General features: G+C 45.5%; 2 protein-coding genes across 11 annotated transcripts in view; one reads left to right on the forward strand and one right to left on the reverse strand.

Moving 5' to 3' along the window:
* The window catches only part of HVCN1 (hydrogen voltage gated channel 1), a 29696-nt gene extending 25746 nt beyond the window's left edge, over positions 1 to 3950 (forward strand). For all 4 annotated transcript variants that reach the window (XM_059039604.2, XM_067015625.1, XM_067015623.1 and 1 more), the window contains 3 exons: positions 917 to 1148; positions 3153 to 3265; positions 3629 to 3950. In XM_059039604.2, coding sequence (XP_058895587.1) covers positions 917 to 1148; positions 3153 to 3265; positions 3629 to 3694 — 411 coding nt within the window. In that variant the 3' untranslated portion in view covers positions 3695 to 3950. The remainder of the gene's footprint in view (positions 1 to 916; positions 1149 to 3152; positions 3266 to 3628) is intronic.
* TCTN1 (tectonic family member 1) overlaps positions 64 to 16316 on the reverse strand; it is a 31352-nt gene continuing 15099 nt past the window's right edge. For 2 of the 7 annotated variants that reach the window (XM_067015622.1, XM_067015620.1), the window contains exons 7-15: positions 16213 to 16233; positions 11540 to 11683; positions 10667 to 10792; positions 10184 to 10269; positions 9513 to 9653; positions 7757 to 7919; positions 5568 to 5693; positions 4970 to 5114; positions 64 to 4086 (exon numbers count right to left, since the gene is read on the reverse strand). In XM_067015622.1, the coding sequence (XP_066871723.1) occupies positions 4971 to 5114; positions 5568 to 5693; positions 7757 to 7919; positions 9513 to 9653; positions 10184 to 10269; positions 10667 to 10792; positions 11540 to 11683; positions 16213 to 16233 (951 nt within the window). In that variant the 3' untranslated portion in view covers positions 64 to 4086; position 4970. Of the gene's footprint in view, positions 4087 to 4620; positions 5115 to 5567; positions 5694 to 7756; positions 7920 to 9512; positions 9654 to 10183; positions 10270 to 10666; positions 10793 to 11539; positions 11684 to 16212; positions 16234 to 16316 lie in introns of all 7 variants that reach the window. The other 5 variants (XR_010836979.1, XR_010836981.1, XR_010836982.1 and 2 more) reach the window with 5 other exon arrangements.

A 16316-nucleotide genomic window follows, 5' to 3' on the forward strand; every position in this document is an offset into this window, starting at 1 on the left:
TAGATAGACGATTATCTTTCCTCTCCCTCTGTTGTTTAATAATCAGTAGTATACCTCCTATACTCACTGTCTTGTGCCTTTTTCTTTACTTTTTATTGCAAAAAGTGGCAAATATACATTTTGCTGTATTTGCTTTCTTTATATATATACATATCCACAAACACACCCCACACCCATCTATTTTTGTCTGACCATTCGAAAGTAAGTTAGACATCACGGCACTTCACCCCTAAATACTAAATATCCAAGCTGTCCCAAATTTGGTCACTGTGAGCCTCTTCGAGCTGACTGCTCTGTCCTCTTGACACGACTCCATAGCCTTTGAGCATTTCCTTGTTTTCTGGCCCCGGATGATGTCCCAGCTCATTCGTACTTTCCCTGCCCTGGAATGGAAAAGGTTTCGTTAGTGAAGGCAGGTATTTATAAATCAAGATCTGGGAACTCTCTTCACTTACCATCTTACCATCATTTCTAGTCGATACATACGGATCAGCCTTGGTCTTTTGAACAACTGCGTAATGTTCCACGTGGAGGTACCATAATGCATTTAACAAGTGCCCTAGTCTAGTGGACATTTCTGTTCTCCAAACAATGTAGAAAATCTTCTGTTCTGCAAATGACGTTGCAGTAAATATCCTTACTGTCTTTGTGCACGCGTGAGCTTTGCAGGGCCAAAGGGCATGGTGGATGTTTTCAACTGTCACTGCCCCACCGCCCCTCAGAGGGCAGCGTGTGTGCTGTTCCCAGCCACAGCCCGGCCCGAGAACAGCGCCTGGTGCTGGCAGGGATTTGGGATTGGTCAAATGAATGGATTCTCTCGGTGACCGGGCAGGTGCATTCAAGGCCAGCTTGTCCGTGTGACCTGCCCCAGCCCGTGACAGCCTGAGTCTACTCTGTATCTCCTTGTCCCTTTCAGGTGTTCCACTACATGAGCATTGCCATCTTGACCTTTTTTATGATGGAGATTTTCTTTAAAATATTTGTCTTCCGCTTGGAGTTCTTTCACCACAAGTTTGAAATCCTGGACGCAATCGTCGTGGTGGTTTCCTTCATCCTCGATATTGTCCTCCTTTTCCGGGAGCATGAGTTTGAGGCTCTAGGGCTGCTGATTCTGCTCCGCCTGTGGCGGGTGGCCCGGATCATCAACGGTATGTCCCCTGCGCTCCGGGGCGGGGGGGATGCGACAGTGGGTGGAGCCTGGAAGGGGCGCAGAGGCCCTGGTCCCCCTCCCCCTGGCAACCAAGAGAAACATGAAGTGATCTGATTTGGCGTCCCACTGTCACCTCTGTGGCTACAAATTGACACCAGGACATGTGCTCTGAGAGGAAGTGCCTTTCTCCTTCAGACTCTCATTTCTATGATTACTGAAAGATGTTTATGGCAAGAGTTAGACTAATCCCTGATCAATCCCCGCCGGCTTGGTTCCCAGAGCACCTTTGTTTTTCATTTGGTGTTTCCTGGAGAGTGTTCTACCAAACCCCATCCCACCTTGGGGGGGGGGCACCATCGGAAGGGGAGCAAGGAAGCTGAGAAATGCTGTACACTAGCCTCTGCCCCCTTTGAGAAAGTCACAACACGAGCTAGCACGATGAAGGCTCTGAAACTGTAATTGTTTTCCAAGTTGACCAGTTCAACACTTTGGGAGGAAATAACACCTATGAGCATGCTGTAGACTGTGGCTCTGGAGGACACACTTGGGGAAATACTGCTTTACCGTATTTCAGGTACAGATCCTCTTCCACACACACTCTCTGTTGGTGCAGGGAGCCTCCATTTCAGAGAAGCCGTTTGTGCTGTGATTATATGTGGACCTAGTGACTGGTTAGCGGTTCAGCCATCAGCGAACTAGTCAGAGTTGATCAAATGCCTGTCCTCGGACTTGCCGCATCAGAATCACCCTCAGCACTTTAAGTGGAGAGTCTGGTGCGGAGCCCAGAGGGAGGCGTCTGTCTGTGAAGCACTCCCAGGTGACTGGGTGCCCAGCACGACGGGCTGTGGGTCGTTGTCAGGAGACTGGGTGAGCGACCGTACAGCCTGTCGGAAGCAGGCCCATCCCCTGCTGGGCACAGTGGGGCCCCACCGCGCCTCCTGGGCTCTGCGGCCGCCTGCTGTGGTGCCACCCGGCGGGGGGAGGGGCTGTGCGAGCGGCTCTGTCGGGCAAGTGGGCTTTGGGGGCGGCCAGTTCAGATCTAGTGATTAAAGTAAAGCCTATTAAGAACCTTTACTTGGGTTCTGTCAAAGGAAATAATGGAGGCTTTTCAGATAATATTTTAGGTGCTTATTTCGATTTTTTCATCTAATCTAACAGAAAAATACTCTGTGCAAAGGTTATGTGAGGCAGATAGACCACGACTGATTACAAGTGACTCATGAAGCAGTTACTACCCAGTACGCTCACATCACACTGTTGCGAGATTTGTTCATTTTCTTTGTCTAAATGGCAGCGAGGCACAGGACTGGCTATTGCCCGTTATTACATTGCTATAAAATTTAGTAGAGTGACTAAAGCAACACAAGGCTAAACCGGATTCAGTGAGACAACCAGGAACACGGCGGACCAGGGACGGCTACTCCCAGGCCTTGCGGGCGCCACACGTGTGGGGGAAGGTCCGGACTCCGTCACTCACCCTTGGAAAGGGGCGGAGTGGCCCCACTGCAGCCCAGTCTTTGAGGCCGTGTCCGCAGTGTAGTGTGGGCATTTGGGAGCCCCCCGCCAGCCCCCAAGCCAAGATGCAGGTCACTGCCTGACAACTAAACCGGCCACAGCTCTGGAGGCAGAAAGTTCGCAGAGAGACAGTCCCAACCCCAAGCTTGAGCATTTCCAGGCTTGCACTTGGTGCCTTTTGAACAACTGCTGCTAAGTAGCAGGACTGTTGTGAGCTGCCCCTACTAAGGAGCTTAACCTTCACCTGGTCGGTGATTATTTTTAAGGATTTCTCACAGCGGACAAGCTAAAGAAGTATTTCTCAGCTGGGTACCGAGTAGCTCAGAAATGAAAAATCTGACCCTCCTAGTTCTGATGCCTTTAAGCCATGATGACGGTTTTACTTGTCACCACTCTTCCCAGCTATACATTTGTAAGGAATACAGGTTTTTCCCAAGGGGCTAAATTCGAGACCAGTATCATGGAGACCCTCGCAATTATTTTTCAGGGATAATTATCTCGGTTAAGACGCGTTCTGAACGGCAACTACTAAGGTTAAAACAGATAAATATACAACTGGCCGCCAAGATCCAACACCTTGAATTCAGCTCCTCTGAGAAGGTAAGAAGGTGTCTGGGAAAATGCCCTCTGTGTACACACATCGTTCCCTCCCTCCAGCTCTGAGCTTCTCCAGGCCAGGCCTCTGCTCACTCAGTGCCCTTAGCCAGGAGCCCACTTCCCTCGGTCAGGCCTTCCTCGTCCTTTCGGATTCAGCTTAGGCGTTGCCTCCTCCCCTGCAGCTTCGCCAGGCCTCTCTCCTCACGGCCGTCGCCGCTGGGCCCCGGCTGGCTGATGGCACGAGAAGTATGGCTTTCACTCAGCTCTGCGTCCCTGTGCGTGTCCGGGGCTCACTGTGTGACCGCCACGTCCCTGGTGAGGCTCAGAAGGTACATGCAGTTACTTGTCTGCTTTTTGTAACAACAGGAACAAGAAATTGAAAGACTTAACAAGCTATTGAGACAGCACGGACTTCTTGGTGAGGTGAACTAGAGGCATACCTGCTCCACCCCAAAGGGAAGACCTGCCTCTCCGGCTTGTGACGAGGAAGACAGCCGCCCCTCCTGGGGCCATGTTGGGGAGAGGTTTGCTTTGATGGCTTTGCCTCACTGCCGCCAGCTTGGATTCTGGGGGACACAGTCTTTCAGAGGCTCTATTTCTTCCTTGGTGTGACTGAGAACGTCCCATCCCATGCCTACCCCACACTGTTTAACAAATGTATCATAAACTATATTTTTCTCACGCCGAACACTTTACTCTTGCTTGAAAATGAACAACAAGCTGGACAATTACTAGCTGTATATAAAACTTAATCTCATCAAATGTACAGTTTTCACATTTCACACGTATATGAAGGAACCAGTGCATCCTTTCATATGACCACTCTGAAAGACAAAAGAGAAAAAAGAGAGCTACCGTAGCTATCAGCACATTCTAGAAAAGTCTTTTCTATTTCCAAGCTGTCCTAAACAGCTCATCACAATTTCCCCCAAGGAGCTTGTTCTCAAGTACCCAGCCCCTCCTCTGCCTCCTCCAGCTTTTAGCTGGCTCCGCCTAGTTCTCAATTACTCTACAATTAATGTATAAAATAAACTCTCCCCTTCCCACGGGCCCAAACTTTCTCCTTCCTGCGGGCCCTCCTACTGTATTCTTTCTAGGTTCAACTGCTTGAAATCACTCTGTGGCATCCTATACGGGCCCACTAGCTGGAGAGCAAGCTAGCTCCTGGGCCTGGTACAAAAGTAGCAATTAAGACCCAAGACTCCACTGTAATTAACATGACATTTGGGGGAAGATCCCCTCGTGAGGCCTTGTACTCTACTTGCATGATTTTATACAACTTGCTATTTTTGTACTCATTTTAACGGGACCTGAAAAGAAAGCCTGAACTAAAAATAATATTTAAAAAAATAACTCACATTAAAGCAGGGGATGAATAAACTGGATAAACCCTCAACGCCTGCACTACTTCAAGGTCTGTTCTCTTTACGCTCTTCCCAAAGGTGCAACGTGGCTTCCGCATATGACCTATGTGTCGAGAGTACTGGAAATGGCCAAGCCAGACCCCTTCTAAAGTCAAAGCAAGTAGAATGAAATTCCCAAAGGGAGAAAAGAGAGGAGGGAAGTGAGTGGAGAAGGGGGTGTGTCGGTCTGGGGACAACCTCAAGGGTTATACGTATAATAAAGTGGGATGTCTCCCGGGAGCCCTGGGCCCCACACACGCTTGATTAGACAGGTGTGGTGTCGTTTCCCTATCTAATGACTTACGTCAAACAAATGGGAAGAAGAAATTAAAGGGCAGCCTAGCATTGATGGTTGGCCGAGCTCTGAAGCCTGCCTCTGCAGGTGCAGACACATCCACAAAAGTAACCGCAGTGGAAATAAGAATTGTCCTTTTATTTCCTGAGTTGGTCTGTAATTAAAAAAAAAAAAAAAAAATCAGAGTGATGCAAGCAAGCCCTGCCCTCCAGTGTGTTCACCAGGATAACAAAGATGGGACAGCTTTCATTTCCTTCCTCACCCGACCACTGTTGGTTCATGAATCTGGTAAGTACGTGGACGGCTAATCAGCCATTAACACAGAGGAGAGATACAATTTTCACTCAGGTTGTCCTAACACATTGATGTCATTCACAACTCAAGACAAGAGTTTTAAAGATCAAATCTAAACAAGAATGTTAATGTGAATAAAACCTCTGTGGTGTTCAGGGGAGTTTTTTTCTCCAAGTAAAAGATAATGACTGCTAAATTGTTTTAAGAATCCAGACTGTTTAAATTTTAATTACCTTTTTTACAAAATAAATTTCACCTATCACAGTTTTGTCTGGACTCGTGTCTTAACCTATACCTTTAAAATTTGGCCTACCTCAGGAAACGAGGATGAAATCAGATTTGCAGTTACATTGACGATTTTCGCCTGTGGGTTCAACAAGGATCCGTATTTAGTCCACTTCACTTCTATAGCCAACGCCACTGGGAGCTGGCAAGGATCCTGCAAAACGAAATGCCGTTAATCAATCTGAGTATTAAACAACCTCAAGTCAAACTTAATCTGCAGTTCAGAGTTTTAATTACAAAATGTTTCACATATTACAAAATGTTCTGAACAAGAGGATGAATAGACTCTAGAAGTTCAGATAAAAAGAGCTTAGAAAAAGCACATATTTTAAAGTACTCAATGCTCCAAAAATATTTTAACACCTAAAGCATAATTTTTCCATCCCTTCCCATCTCTAAAGAGGCCAGCATTACCTGGCAGCTGTGGTAACCCCAATACCCAACTGTGGAACCTCCAGGGCCTTAACAGCTCTAACTGCACCTGCCTCTTTACATCTACCTCAGAGATACTTCAGGAGAGAAGTTGGCAAGGGGGGAGAGGAAGAACGGTATTATTAACAGACAGAAATTAAACCTGACTGCATATCATGTTAAAATGCACTTAGAGGAAATTTAAGTGCTTTCTTTTCACTTATCTGATTTCATCAGTTGGCAATTAAAACGCTACATTGGGGTATACAGGCGGCATCTTAAACCGTCAAAGACGTTAACTCTCCCTCTGCACCGAGAGCACTGGTACCACAATGAAGCTGCCTGAGTTCAGGCTAGACACTGGGACCTGGGCCTGAGGCCTCTGCCCAGGACCCCTGTTTGCTCAGCCCTAAGGGGAAAACGGGCGAGGGGGCCTTCCAGACCTCTTTCCTGCCTTTACAGTCTCATCAGTTGGCAAATGTAATAATGTTGAAGCTGCCCAACAGGGAGATGGAGTTCCATCGGAGTATTCTACTTTTGTGTATGTATGAAATTTTTCCACAATAAAAAGTTTTTAAAAATACATCTCTTTAGGGCATGAAAAGCTAGCAGGCCTGCTAAATTTGGTGCCTGCCAAAAAGGCACGGGTGGAATTCCTTGGCTTAGAACTGCCTTTTAAGAAATTTGCAAGCTGAAAAATCCTTGAGAATATCCTGTTATTAGGAGAAGATGCAACACGCAGCTGGTATCAACTGAGCTTAGCAGATGCTCTCGTGCTGGCTGTGCCTAGAAGGCTGGTACAAAACCCGCTCCAGGCCCTCTGAGCTCCCCGACCAGCACAGACCCCAGCAGTGCTAGTGTCTGCACTGCTGCCCCTCTCCCCTCAACCTGTGTCTTCCCTTCAGAGGGATAAGTAATAACTGGACGCCTTAACCATCTCTGAGAACCTAGAAGCAATTTGCCTGGTTCACTGAGGCAGCAGAGCTGAGCCAAGACTTAGCTGAACAGCAGGGACTGAGTAACCACGGGTCCCTGCTGGGGACTCGGTGGGGAGGGCAGGATCAGAGCTAGTCCTCACCCCCGTTATCCCCATGCTACACGTGTGCTAAGCAGGTAACGAGAGGCCCGAAGAAACCGTGACAAGAAAAAGCCGGGCAATTAAAGGATAAAATGGGGAGCACGCCTGCGGTGACGGGGGCCGGCCCACACTCTGACGCTGAGACAAAAGAAAAAGGTGGGCTAAAGAACCAAACGTGATCCAGAACCTACTTGGAGGACGTCAACTTCCATTAAACTCTTCTGGGAACTTTAGAATGGAAAGCTCTGACACGTGGACTGCTTTTATAGACCAGGGAACAATGGACGGGGCAGCTGTGTGGACGGAAGTCTTGTTGAAACAGTCCTGACATTTACCTATCGTATCACGTTGCCGAGAGAAGGCCTTACATAACACCAACAAGGAACAGGATGGTGACTGGTAGTGGTTTCCATCTATGGAGTGACCACTAGGCACCATGAATGTTACCTCATTTAACTCTCAACAAGCCCATGAGGTCAGTAATATAGCTATCAGATGAGAAAACAGAGGCTCAAACCTGTAAAACCACTGGCCAAAGGCGACAGTGCTAACTAGGGGCAAAATCAGTGTTCAAGATCCAGGCTCATCTAGCGACAGAGCCCAAGCTCCTACCCACAGCCCCCCACCCCCCCCACCAGCTTCCCCACTGCCTCTACCTCCCCACAGCGAGGGGCAGGTGCACGCTGGAGAGACCACTAGCACGCGGCCTTCAACTCCCCCCGCTTTACCTTCATGTGGGGCGTCTGGGTAACGAAGTGGACGGGTACCCAGTCCAGCACATCCTGGGCCTGAGAATTTCCAAAAGGGGCCACATAATCTGGGAAGCCCTGGCCCTTCAGCAGGCTCTCCACCTTCTGCGCTACCAGCTGACACGTGATAGCTTTGGTCAGTCTTTTGGGAAAGAAAACAAGGTCAACCGAATGAGGTGATTGTTCAGACCTGCACTTTTGTTTTTTTTAAATAAGTGTCAGGGTCATATTTTATACTGACATTTCTCCGATACACAAAAAGTACTAAAAATAAGAGACAAGGTATTAGCCTTTATGTTACATCTGCAAAATGCATCACTTTAATACAGTGTTAGTACCCGTAACATCTCTGATTATAGAATATCGTACCTGCAGTTTTTACAGTCCTCAACAACACGCATATTCTCTAGTTTCTTTTCTCACTCTCTAAAAGGGGATTTTTTGAAGTTAAAGTGTCTCTCACTTTGTGAAATCTTGGTTGGCCAGGGAGATGAATCCAAAACAATGTTTCCCAAACTGTATTCCATGGAGAAGCTCTGTACAAGAAGGGTTCCATGGCCAAAAATTTGGGAACTATTGCATACCCATGTCCCCCCTGAAGTACACTGGTGTACTGAAGACTCTGCGAAGTACTTACTTAGTAAGGAATCACGTTTTTAACTTTAATTTGGTGTTTCCCAAACATACTGGACCACAGACTTACCCCTGCTGACATGCTATGGAAATGTATCCCATGGAACCCTCTTGAGAAATGCTAGTCTAAAGCAATCAGAATAATGTAAATGGTGAATATTGGTCTAACCAAAATAATGATGTAGATACCCGGGGGAGACATAAGGATGGGAAGTGAGCAGGTGGTGGGGTAGGGGATCAAGGGAGAAAGAGCCAAATCTTCATCTTCCACAGTGGGAACTCAATAAATAATAAGAGTCATAATAAAATAGATAAGCAACAAGGACCTATTATATAGCAAAGGGAACTATGTTCAATTGTTGTAATAACCGATAATGGAAAAGAATCTGAATCTGAAAAGAATATAACTGAATCACTTTGCTGTACACCTGAAATTATAAATCAACTATACTTGAATTAAAAAATTAAAAATAAATAAGTCATAAAACCAAAAAAAATCAAGAAGTAGCATTACGTGTGGGTTATTTAAATATTTGGGGGTAAATTTCAAAAAAATCAGCTGTAAGAGTTGCAAGTGATTGTCTCTGGGATGGGGGAAATAAAGGTAAGAACTACTGTCTTTAGAACAAGCCATGAAGAGCTGTTTGACATTTTACATTATGTTTGATAATAAAAAGATAAATTAAAAACAGATCACATTCAGGCTGCCTCTCACTGGGTTTGTTGTGCTGAGTATATTAAAATTCAAAAATAAAGGAAGGACTTTCAGAGAACATATTTTTGCTATGAACTCAAGAGCTATGCCACCTTAGAAACAAAACATACGAAGCCTTGAGATTTTTACTCTGCCATATTTGATAAGCGAAAGGGTTGTAACACCTTCCTTTGAATCATGACAAATGGTTTATGGTTATGAGAATTAGAATTAGAAAACCAAAACTACATCATTGTAAGTTATTGTTACTGTTGCTGCTACCCACTAATAATAATGCTAATGAGCTTGTCAGCTGAGGCAGAGGCCTGATTAAAATACAAAGGGTAAGAATGCTTTGTTTTCTGATCAACACAAATAGGCTCCAACAGAAGCAAGTTACTCTCTTACCTGAGTTTACAGCCAGATTGCATGTTGTAACCAAATAATACTGGAGTCCGGATCCCCGCTATTGCTAAGCAGTCTTGCTCAGCTGTGCTACGAAGAAGAGTAAGTTGTCCATATCTGTTCGTGGTCTGCATAATCCCAGACATTCACAGAAGGTTAAGGGAGTTGCCCAGTGCTAAAGCAGCTGATTCTTAGGAAGTGGTGTCACATGAGTCACATTAGAGAGACCCAAATATCCCTTTCTCTAGGTCTCGGGAATTTTGACAGTTATTTTCCAGAAGAAGGCAAACAATAGATATGACTATTTTCCTTGATTAGGAGATCCTCAGGAGAAAACTTCTCAGAAACAGGCCCTTCAAAATTAACTCCAAATTTTCAAAATCACTCAATTTGTGTCTGTTTAAGTATAATTAAATACCTCTAAATGTCTGTCAACCTTTCTGTCTTAAGATTTTCACTGTAAGACACTGACAGTCTCCTGGGCCATACTGCTCCACCCTGTCAGGCTCCACAGCACGTCAGGCCCTACTTGCTGTGCAGGCAGAGCCACCCACAGGAAGCTCTGGCCAAGACTGGTCTCTCGAGTCCAGCCCTCAGGACTCTCAGCAATAAGAAGTGCGGCCCACACACGTGGACAGGGAAATCAAGCTTCTCTATGGTGCCAAAAAGGATATCCCTTCTGAGGCTGAAATCCAGCAGCTAACGGGAGTCCCACAACATAACCAGGGTTTCCACTGAGAGGAACTGGCTTTGTATTTTGCTGAAAGACAATGCAAAAATGCCCCAAGTAATTCTCGTTTTCATAAGGAAATGGCAGAGAGAAAATGAAATGGTTTTCATAATAAAATGTGGGATTACCAACCAATAAAAGAATCTCTCTCCCTACTCAGAACTATAAATATATCTGCTGAGTGTAGGAGTACATCATGCTGTAAAAGAACAAACTCACATGGAAGAGAATCTTATTCCCAAATGGAAAAGACACAAGGACTCTGGCTTGATTTCATTACAAACTCGACAGGCTACATGCAAGCCCTTTGTTCCATACAAATGGTTAGATGTGGTAATACTTCTAATTTGAGATTTTTTTTTCCCACTAAGTCATGATTTCTTTATACTTGGCAGTAACATACTTACACAAAATTGATCAAACTTACCTGAATAAAATAAATTTCAAACTTTTGCTGGAATGGAACCATAGCACTGCTAACTGCTCCCAGAAGAACAAAGACATCAGCTTTTATTATCTCACCTGCATTTGTATATGTGAGGCTATACTTCACCTAAAAAACAAAATGATACTTCAAATATACCTGTTTCCAATAAATTTCTGTAGCTGTATTAATAACTCAGATAAAAAAACATGTATCTAGGAGGCAAATCCTTTCCCACTTCTCCACGTGTTAAAGCTTTTCTCTCCTGTCCAATCGGATTATGGGAGGTGTTACCTCAGCATCAGCCCCAGCTGACAGACAGGGGCATCTAAGCCTTTCTGTGCCCAATTACATAAGTTCCAAATCAGCTGGTCTGAGCAGAATGTAATCAGCCTATCTGTGCAGATAAATGTGCTAAAACAACAGCAGCAGGACTTCCCTGGTGGTCCAGTGATTAAGACTCTGCACTCCCAATGCAGGGGGCCCAGGTTTGATCCCTGGTCAGGGAACTACATCCTGCATGCCGCAACTAAAAGATCCCGCATGCCACAATGAAGATCCTGTGTGCCGCAACTAAGACCCAGTGCAGCCAAATAAATAAATATTTAAAAAAAAAAAAAACAAACCACCACAACAAATTTTGATGTATCCTTATAAGTTACTAGGTTTGTGGAGAGAAATCACACGATTATTTCAGAGACAAAGAAGCAACCTCTGATGAGACAGGATAAAGGGAAGTAGGAGGCCAACATAAGAAAAGTGATACCATCGGATGGCCAGAGCCCCCTTTGGAGGGCATCCAGTTACCCCTCAACACCACGCAGCTTGAGTCGCCCACAAACAGAGCAAACTTTCAAAGCCAAATTGGGCACCTACCTCAAGAACGACGTTAGTGCAGATTTTATCATGCCCAGCCTCGACAAGAACCAGCGGCCTCAATACATCAGTGTCAGTGTCTTCCAGTCGGGTTAGCGTTTTATTTAGAGACTGAATGATGATGGACTGAACAGTGATAGGGACCTGCAAAGTAAAGTCCTGGATTACTAAAGACACACCACAACAGAGGTGAATGGGTTAAAATAACGAAAAACTTGAAACACACCTCCACAGATACACTGCCAAGAAGGCAAAAGCATGCTATAGAACAATATGCATACTAGAATTCCACATTTGCAAAAACACAGATATTTATATGTAAACACATGCATACATTCACAAAGAAAATATCTGAGAAGGAGATAACCAAAATGTTAAGTGATTTCCTCTGGAAACATGTTCACACAAAAACATGTACACAAATGTTCACAGCAACATTCTTAGTAGCCCAAAACTAAAAATAACCCAGTTGTCATTCATCAGCTGATGAATGGATAAATAAAATGTGGTCTATCCATACAAAAGAATATCATAAATAAAAAGAATCATCTACAAAAAGGAATGAAGCACTAACACATGCTACAACATAGACGAATCCTGAAAACACCATGCCAAATGAAAGAAGCCAGACACAAAGGACCACGTACTACATGATCCCATCTAAAGGAAATGTCCAGAATAGGCAAATCCATAGAGACAGAAAGTAGATTAGTGGTTGCCAGGGGCTGGGGGAGAAGGTTGGGGTAGAATGAAGGGTGACTGCTAATGAGCACAGGGTTTCTTTTTGGGGTGGTGAGAATGTTCTGGAATTAGATATTGGTGATGATCGCATAACCTTGTGAATATACCAAAACCCACTGAATTGTACACTTTAAAATGTTAAGTTTTATAGTACGTGAATTATATCCCAAACACACACACACACACATACACACTCCCATCACACCATCAAATGCACACATACACTCTCACCTCCAAACCACAGCTCCTACTGATAAACGCACTCACTGTATACACACATGTGCACATTCTTCACACAATCCCAGGGTCCATCCTCCTAAAGCTCCACAACCTCTGTGAATGTATGCTTGACCCAGCTTATACACAACTTCTACACACACCCTTACACACGCACACAACGGGCGGTGGGATCATGGGTAAGAAAGACAGAGACAAACACATTTTTAAAGCAAAATCAGGAAGCCCTGGTTAGACCAATGCTATTAAAGGACATTTTTCACTTATGGCCGTTGCCAGCAGAGTGACAAAGCGCCAAGCAGTCCTTTAAATGGCTCACGCTTCTAGATATTTATTTTGGCCTCTTCGTACTATGAGACAAGTCTGATGTTTGCTCTCAACGCCTGCTTTTAGAAACCACTGTTTAGGAAGGAAACTAATTTGTATCTGGTTGTTCGTACTGCTTTGAACTTTGCCCTCAACCATGTACTATGCTGTTTATAATTCAAAATTGTTAAGTATTTAAGCTGTAATTTTATAGATAAACAGAAGTTCTTATGTACTGCTCCCATGACCAAGAAGACCGGCAACTATCCTTGTAAGTCAAACCTCTAATACAAGAACGTGATGTGGCTCAGAAGAAAAGATGAGCCGTCATGTGATGGAGCTGCAGGAGGGCAACACCAGTCACCACAACGTCTTCTGCAGAACAAGTCGCACCACTGGGTTTAAGAGTTACGCAGGGAGTACCATGCTAGCGGTAAATTAGCTCTTAAGCAAGTCATCAAAAGATAACCCTGGATTCCTCTATCTGAACATGCCCTGATTCAGCAATGATACCGGGCTCTAAGAAAGTGCACACCGTTCCCTATCAGCCTCTGATGGAGCCATTCCCATGGTGTGTGGCAGAAACCGAAGGGTTCAGTTGGCTTTGTAAAGGCTGATGGATGAGTGTAAGTGGCAAGAGCTGCACTAGTACATCACCACCCACTGGACCAGACACAAGAATGAAAATGGTACGGCTCTTCTGGTTTCCTCAATGTCCTCTTCAATCATATCCCATTCCCAAACTACCCACTGGCAAAGAACTAAAGCATACTTAACAATGAAACTACAGAGCCATGACAATCTTTCACTGATGGCTCAATAGATATTGACAATAATTCCAAAGCAATCACAATGGGCTTCTATTAATGGGGAGACTGGATCCGATTTTTATACTCCTCATCCTCTAACAGACCTTGGAAGCTGCATTTTTTTGAAGCCCCCGTGTGTGTGTGTGTGTGTGTGTGTGTGTGTGTGTGTGTGTGTGTGTGTGTGTGTGTGTGTGTGTGTTAGGCGGGCCTCTCACTGTTGTGGCCTCTCCCATCGCGGGAGCACAGACTCCGGACGCGCAGGCTCAGAGGCCATGGCTCACGGGCCCAGCCACTCCGCGGCACGTGGGATCCTCCTGGACCGGGGCACAAACCCGTGTCCCCTGCATCGGCAGGCGGATTCTCAACCACTGCGCCACCAGGGGAGCCCTGGAAGCTGCATTTTAAAAGAATTTAAACACACCCCTGATATTAGTTGATCTCCTTCAGAGCACAAGCTTTGGTGTCACACAGATCTGAGTTGGAAGTCACAGTCTGCCACTTCCTGACTGTGTGGCCATAGGACACAAAGACAGAACATGTGTGAAACTTCCAAACTCAGGGCTTGGCCCACAGTAGAGCTAGTCCAATGTCATGGTTAAGAATAAGATCTCTGGCGCCAGACAGCTTGGTTTCTTGTCCCAGCTCTGCCTCGTCCCCGCTGTGTAGCCTTGAGCAAGCTAAGTCATCTCTTTGTGACTCACGCGCCAGAGTGCCAACAACAGGACCTACCTCCTAGACTCACTGGGACACTAAAGGACTGCAGACACACATGACGCTTGGAACACTGCCTGGCACATAGTACGTGCCTTTGAGTAACGTCCTGTTATCCCTCACAATAGGTTTTCCCTTCTTGATTGAATCAATCCTTAGTCATTCATTCAATTAACACATAACCCACTGAGTGCCCAGTACCTACTAGGCACCATCTTAGTACCAACACTATATAGCATACAGGGCGGCTGTCCCCACAGACAGTTCAAGCTTTGACTGCTATAATAAAAGCACTTTTTAGTGGTTGGAAGTATCTGAGAGCTAGTCTATTAATGACTTTCAAACTGGGTCCCTGGGAGCTGTAGGGTTCCTCACAGGGACCAAAAAGGAGAAAGATGGGGAGGTCAGGCAGGTAAAGGGCTTCTGACCCCACCCCTCCCCACCCCTGCTCCAACTAGGGGCTTTGTTTTTTGGTTTTATTAAAAAATTAATTAATTTTTATTTATTTGGTTTTGGCTGCACTGGGTCTTCGTTGCTGTGTGCGGGCTTTCTCTAGTTGCGGCGAGCAGGGGCTACTCTTCATTGCGGTGTGCAGACTTCTCATTGCAGCGGCTTCTCTTGTTGTGAAGCACGGGCTCTAGGCACGTGGGCTTCCATAGTTGCAGCACACAGGCTCAGTAGTTGTGGCTCACGGGCTTAGTTGCTCCACGGCATGTGGGATCTTCCCAGTCCAGGGCTCAAACCCATGTCCCCTGCATTGGCAGGCGGATTCTTAACCACTGCACCACCAGGGAAGCCCCAACTAGGGGCTTTGGATTCAATCCATGTTACACACTAGGGAAGGGCCTCCCTTCTTTCGCTTGAAGAAGCACTATAACTGAAATAAATTTGAAAGCACCTTCACAGATGAGGAAATCCAGGCCCACACACAGTAGTGTGAAGTCCAAAGCCACACAACCATTCCTTTCCAAATGTCTACCTCAAACATGTTTGTGTCCAGAGACGTCATGAAATCAATCACAGTGGGTACTGCTGTCTGCAGTGCTTCCTGCGTGCTAGTTGCTGCACAAAGCACCGAGTCTTACATTATGTGCATTCTCTCCCTAGAGCCTTACATCAAGCCTCTGGGGCAGAGACCTACCATCCACTTGCAACTGGGGAGACTGAGGCATATGTCACACAAGAAAACAACAGCAAAGCTGGCTTTCGAACCAAGGGCAACCAATTCCACAGGCTCTGGGAGACTATGACAAGGCCACTGCCTTGGACTCCTTGGGGACTGTATTCACAGGCAGGCAGAGGGTGCAGCCTCAAGAGTAAGAGGTAGATCCACCATCCTTCTCTCTGACATATCTGCAAAGAGATCGCGGCCTCCTGACCACAGCTCTATAGGGCTCCTGAGCTGGGGCCATAAGGCTTTGAATAGAACCTACCTGCAACTCAACACTGGAAGCTACACTGAGTGCTCACCTCCTACACAGGTGTGTACATTCACTGGGCAAAAGGTTTCTTTCTATCTTCTGCACTGGACAGGCAGAATCCTGGGAGCTAGCCAGCTCTCCTGACAAGAGGCCAAGAAGATATCAAGGGATGCCCTGAAAGCACAGAAGCCAATCACACCCATTGTCAGTCAAGACAGCTACGTCATTTAAACATGAACAAGTGCGACTACAAAAACTAAGGAATCTGAAAATCTGACCCTTTTGTGATAGCAAAAGGATTGTCTACTAAGGAGTTTCCCTATTTCATTTCTGCTTGCTTTTTGGCAAATGTTTTTGTTATTGGCAGTAAGGTACCCTTCTGACCATAAGTGTATTCATTTCAAACGCTCCGAAGTAAGACAATAATTCCATTAAGAAGTACTCTTACCTGTGTTCCTGAACCAGGCACCTAGATAAAAAGAACAACAAATTTTGTTAAGTACAACAAAAAGAAGCATTTTTATTGCTTTTTCAGACCGTGGGTTAAAGGGC

The sequence above is a fragment of the Kogia breviceps genome, chromosome 15 (assembly GCF_026419965.1).
Source record: "Kogia breviceps isolate mKogBre1 chromosome 15, mKogBre1 haplotype 1, whole genome shotgun sequence".
NCBI classification, from domain to species: domain Eukaryota; kingdom Metazoa; phylum Chordata; class Mammalia; order Artiodactyla; family Physeteridae; genus Kogia; species Kogia breviceps.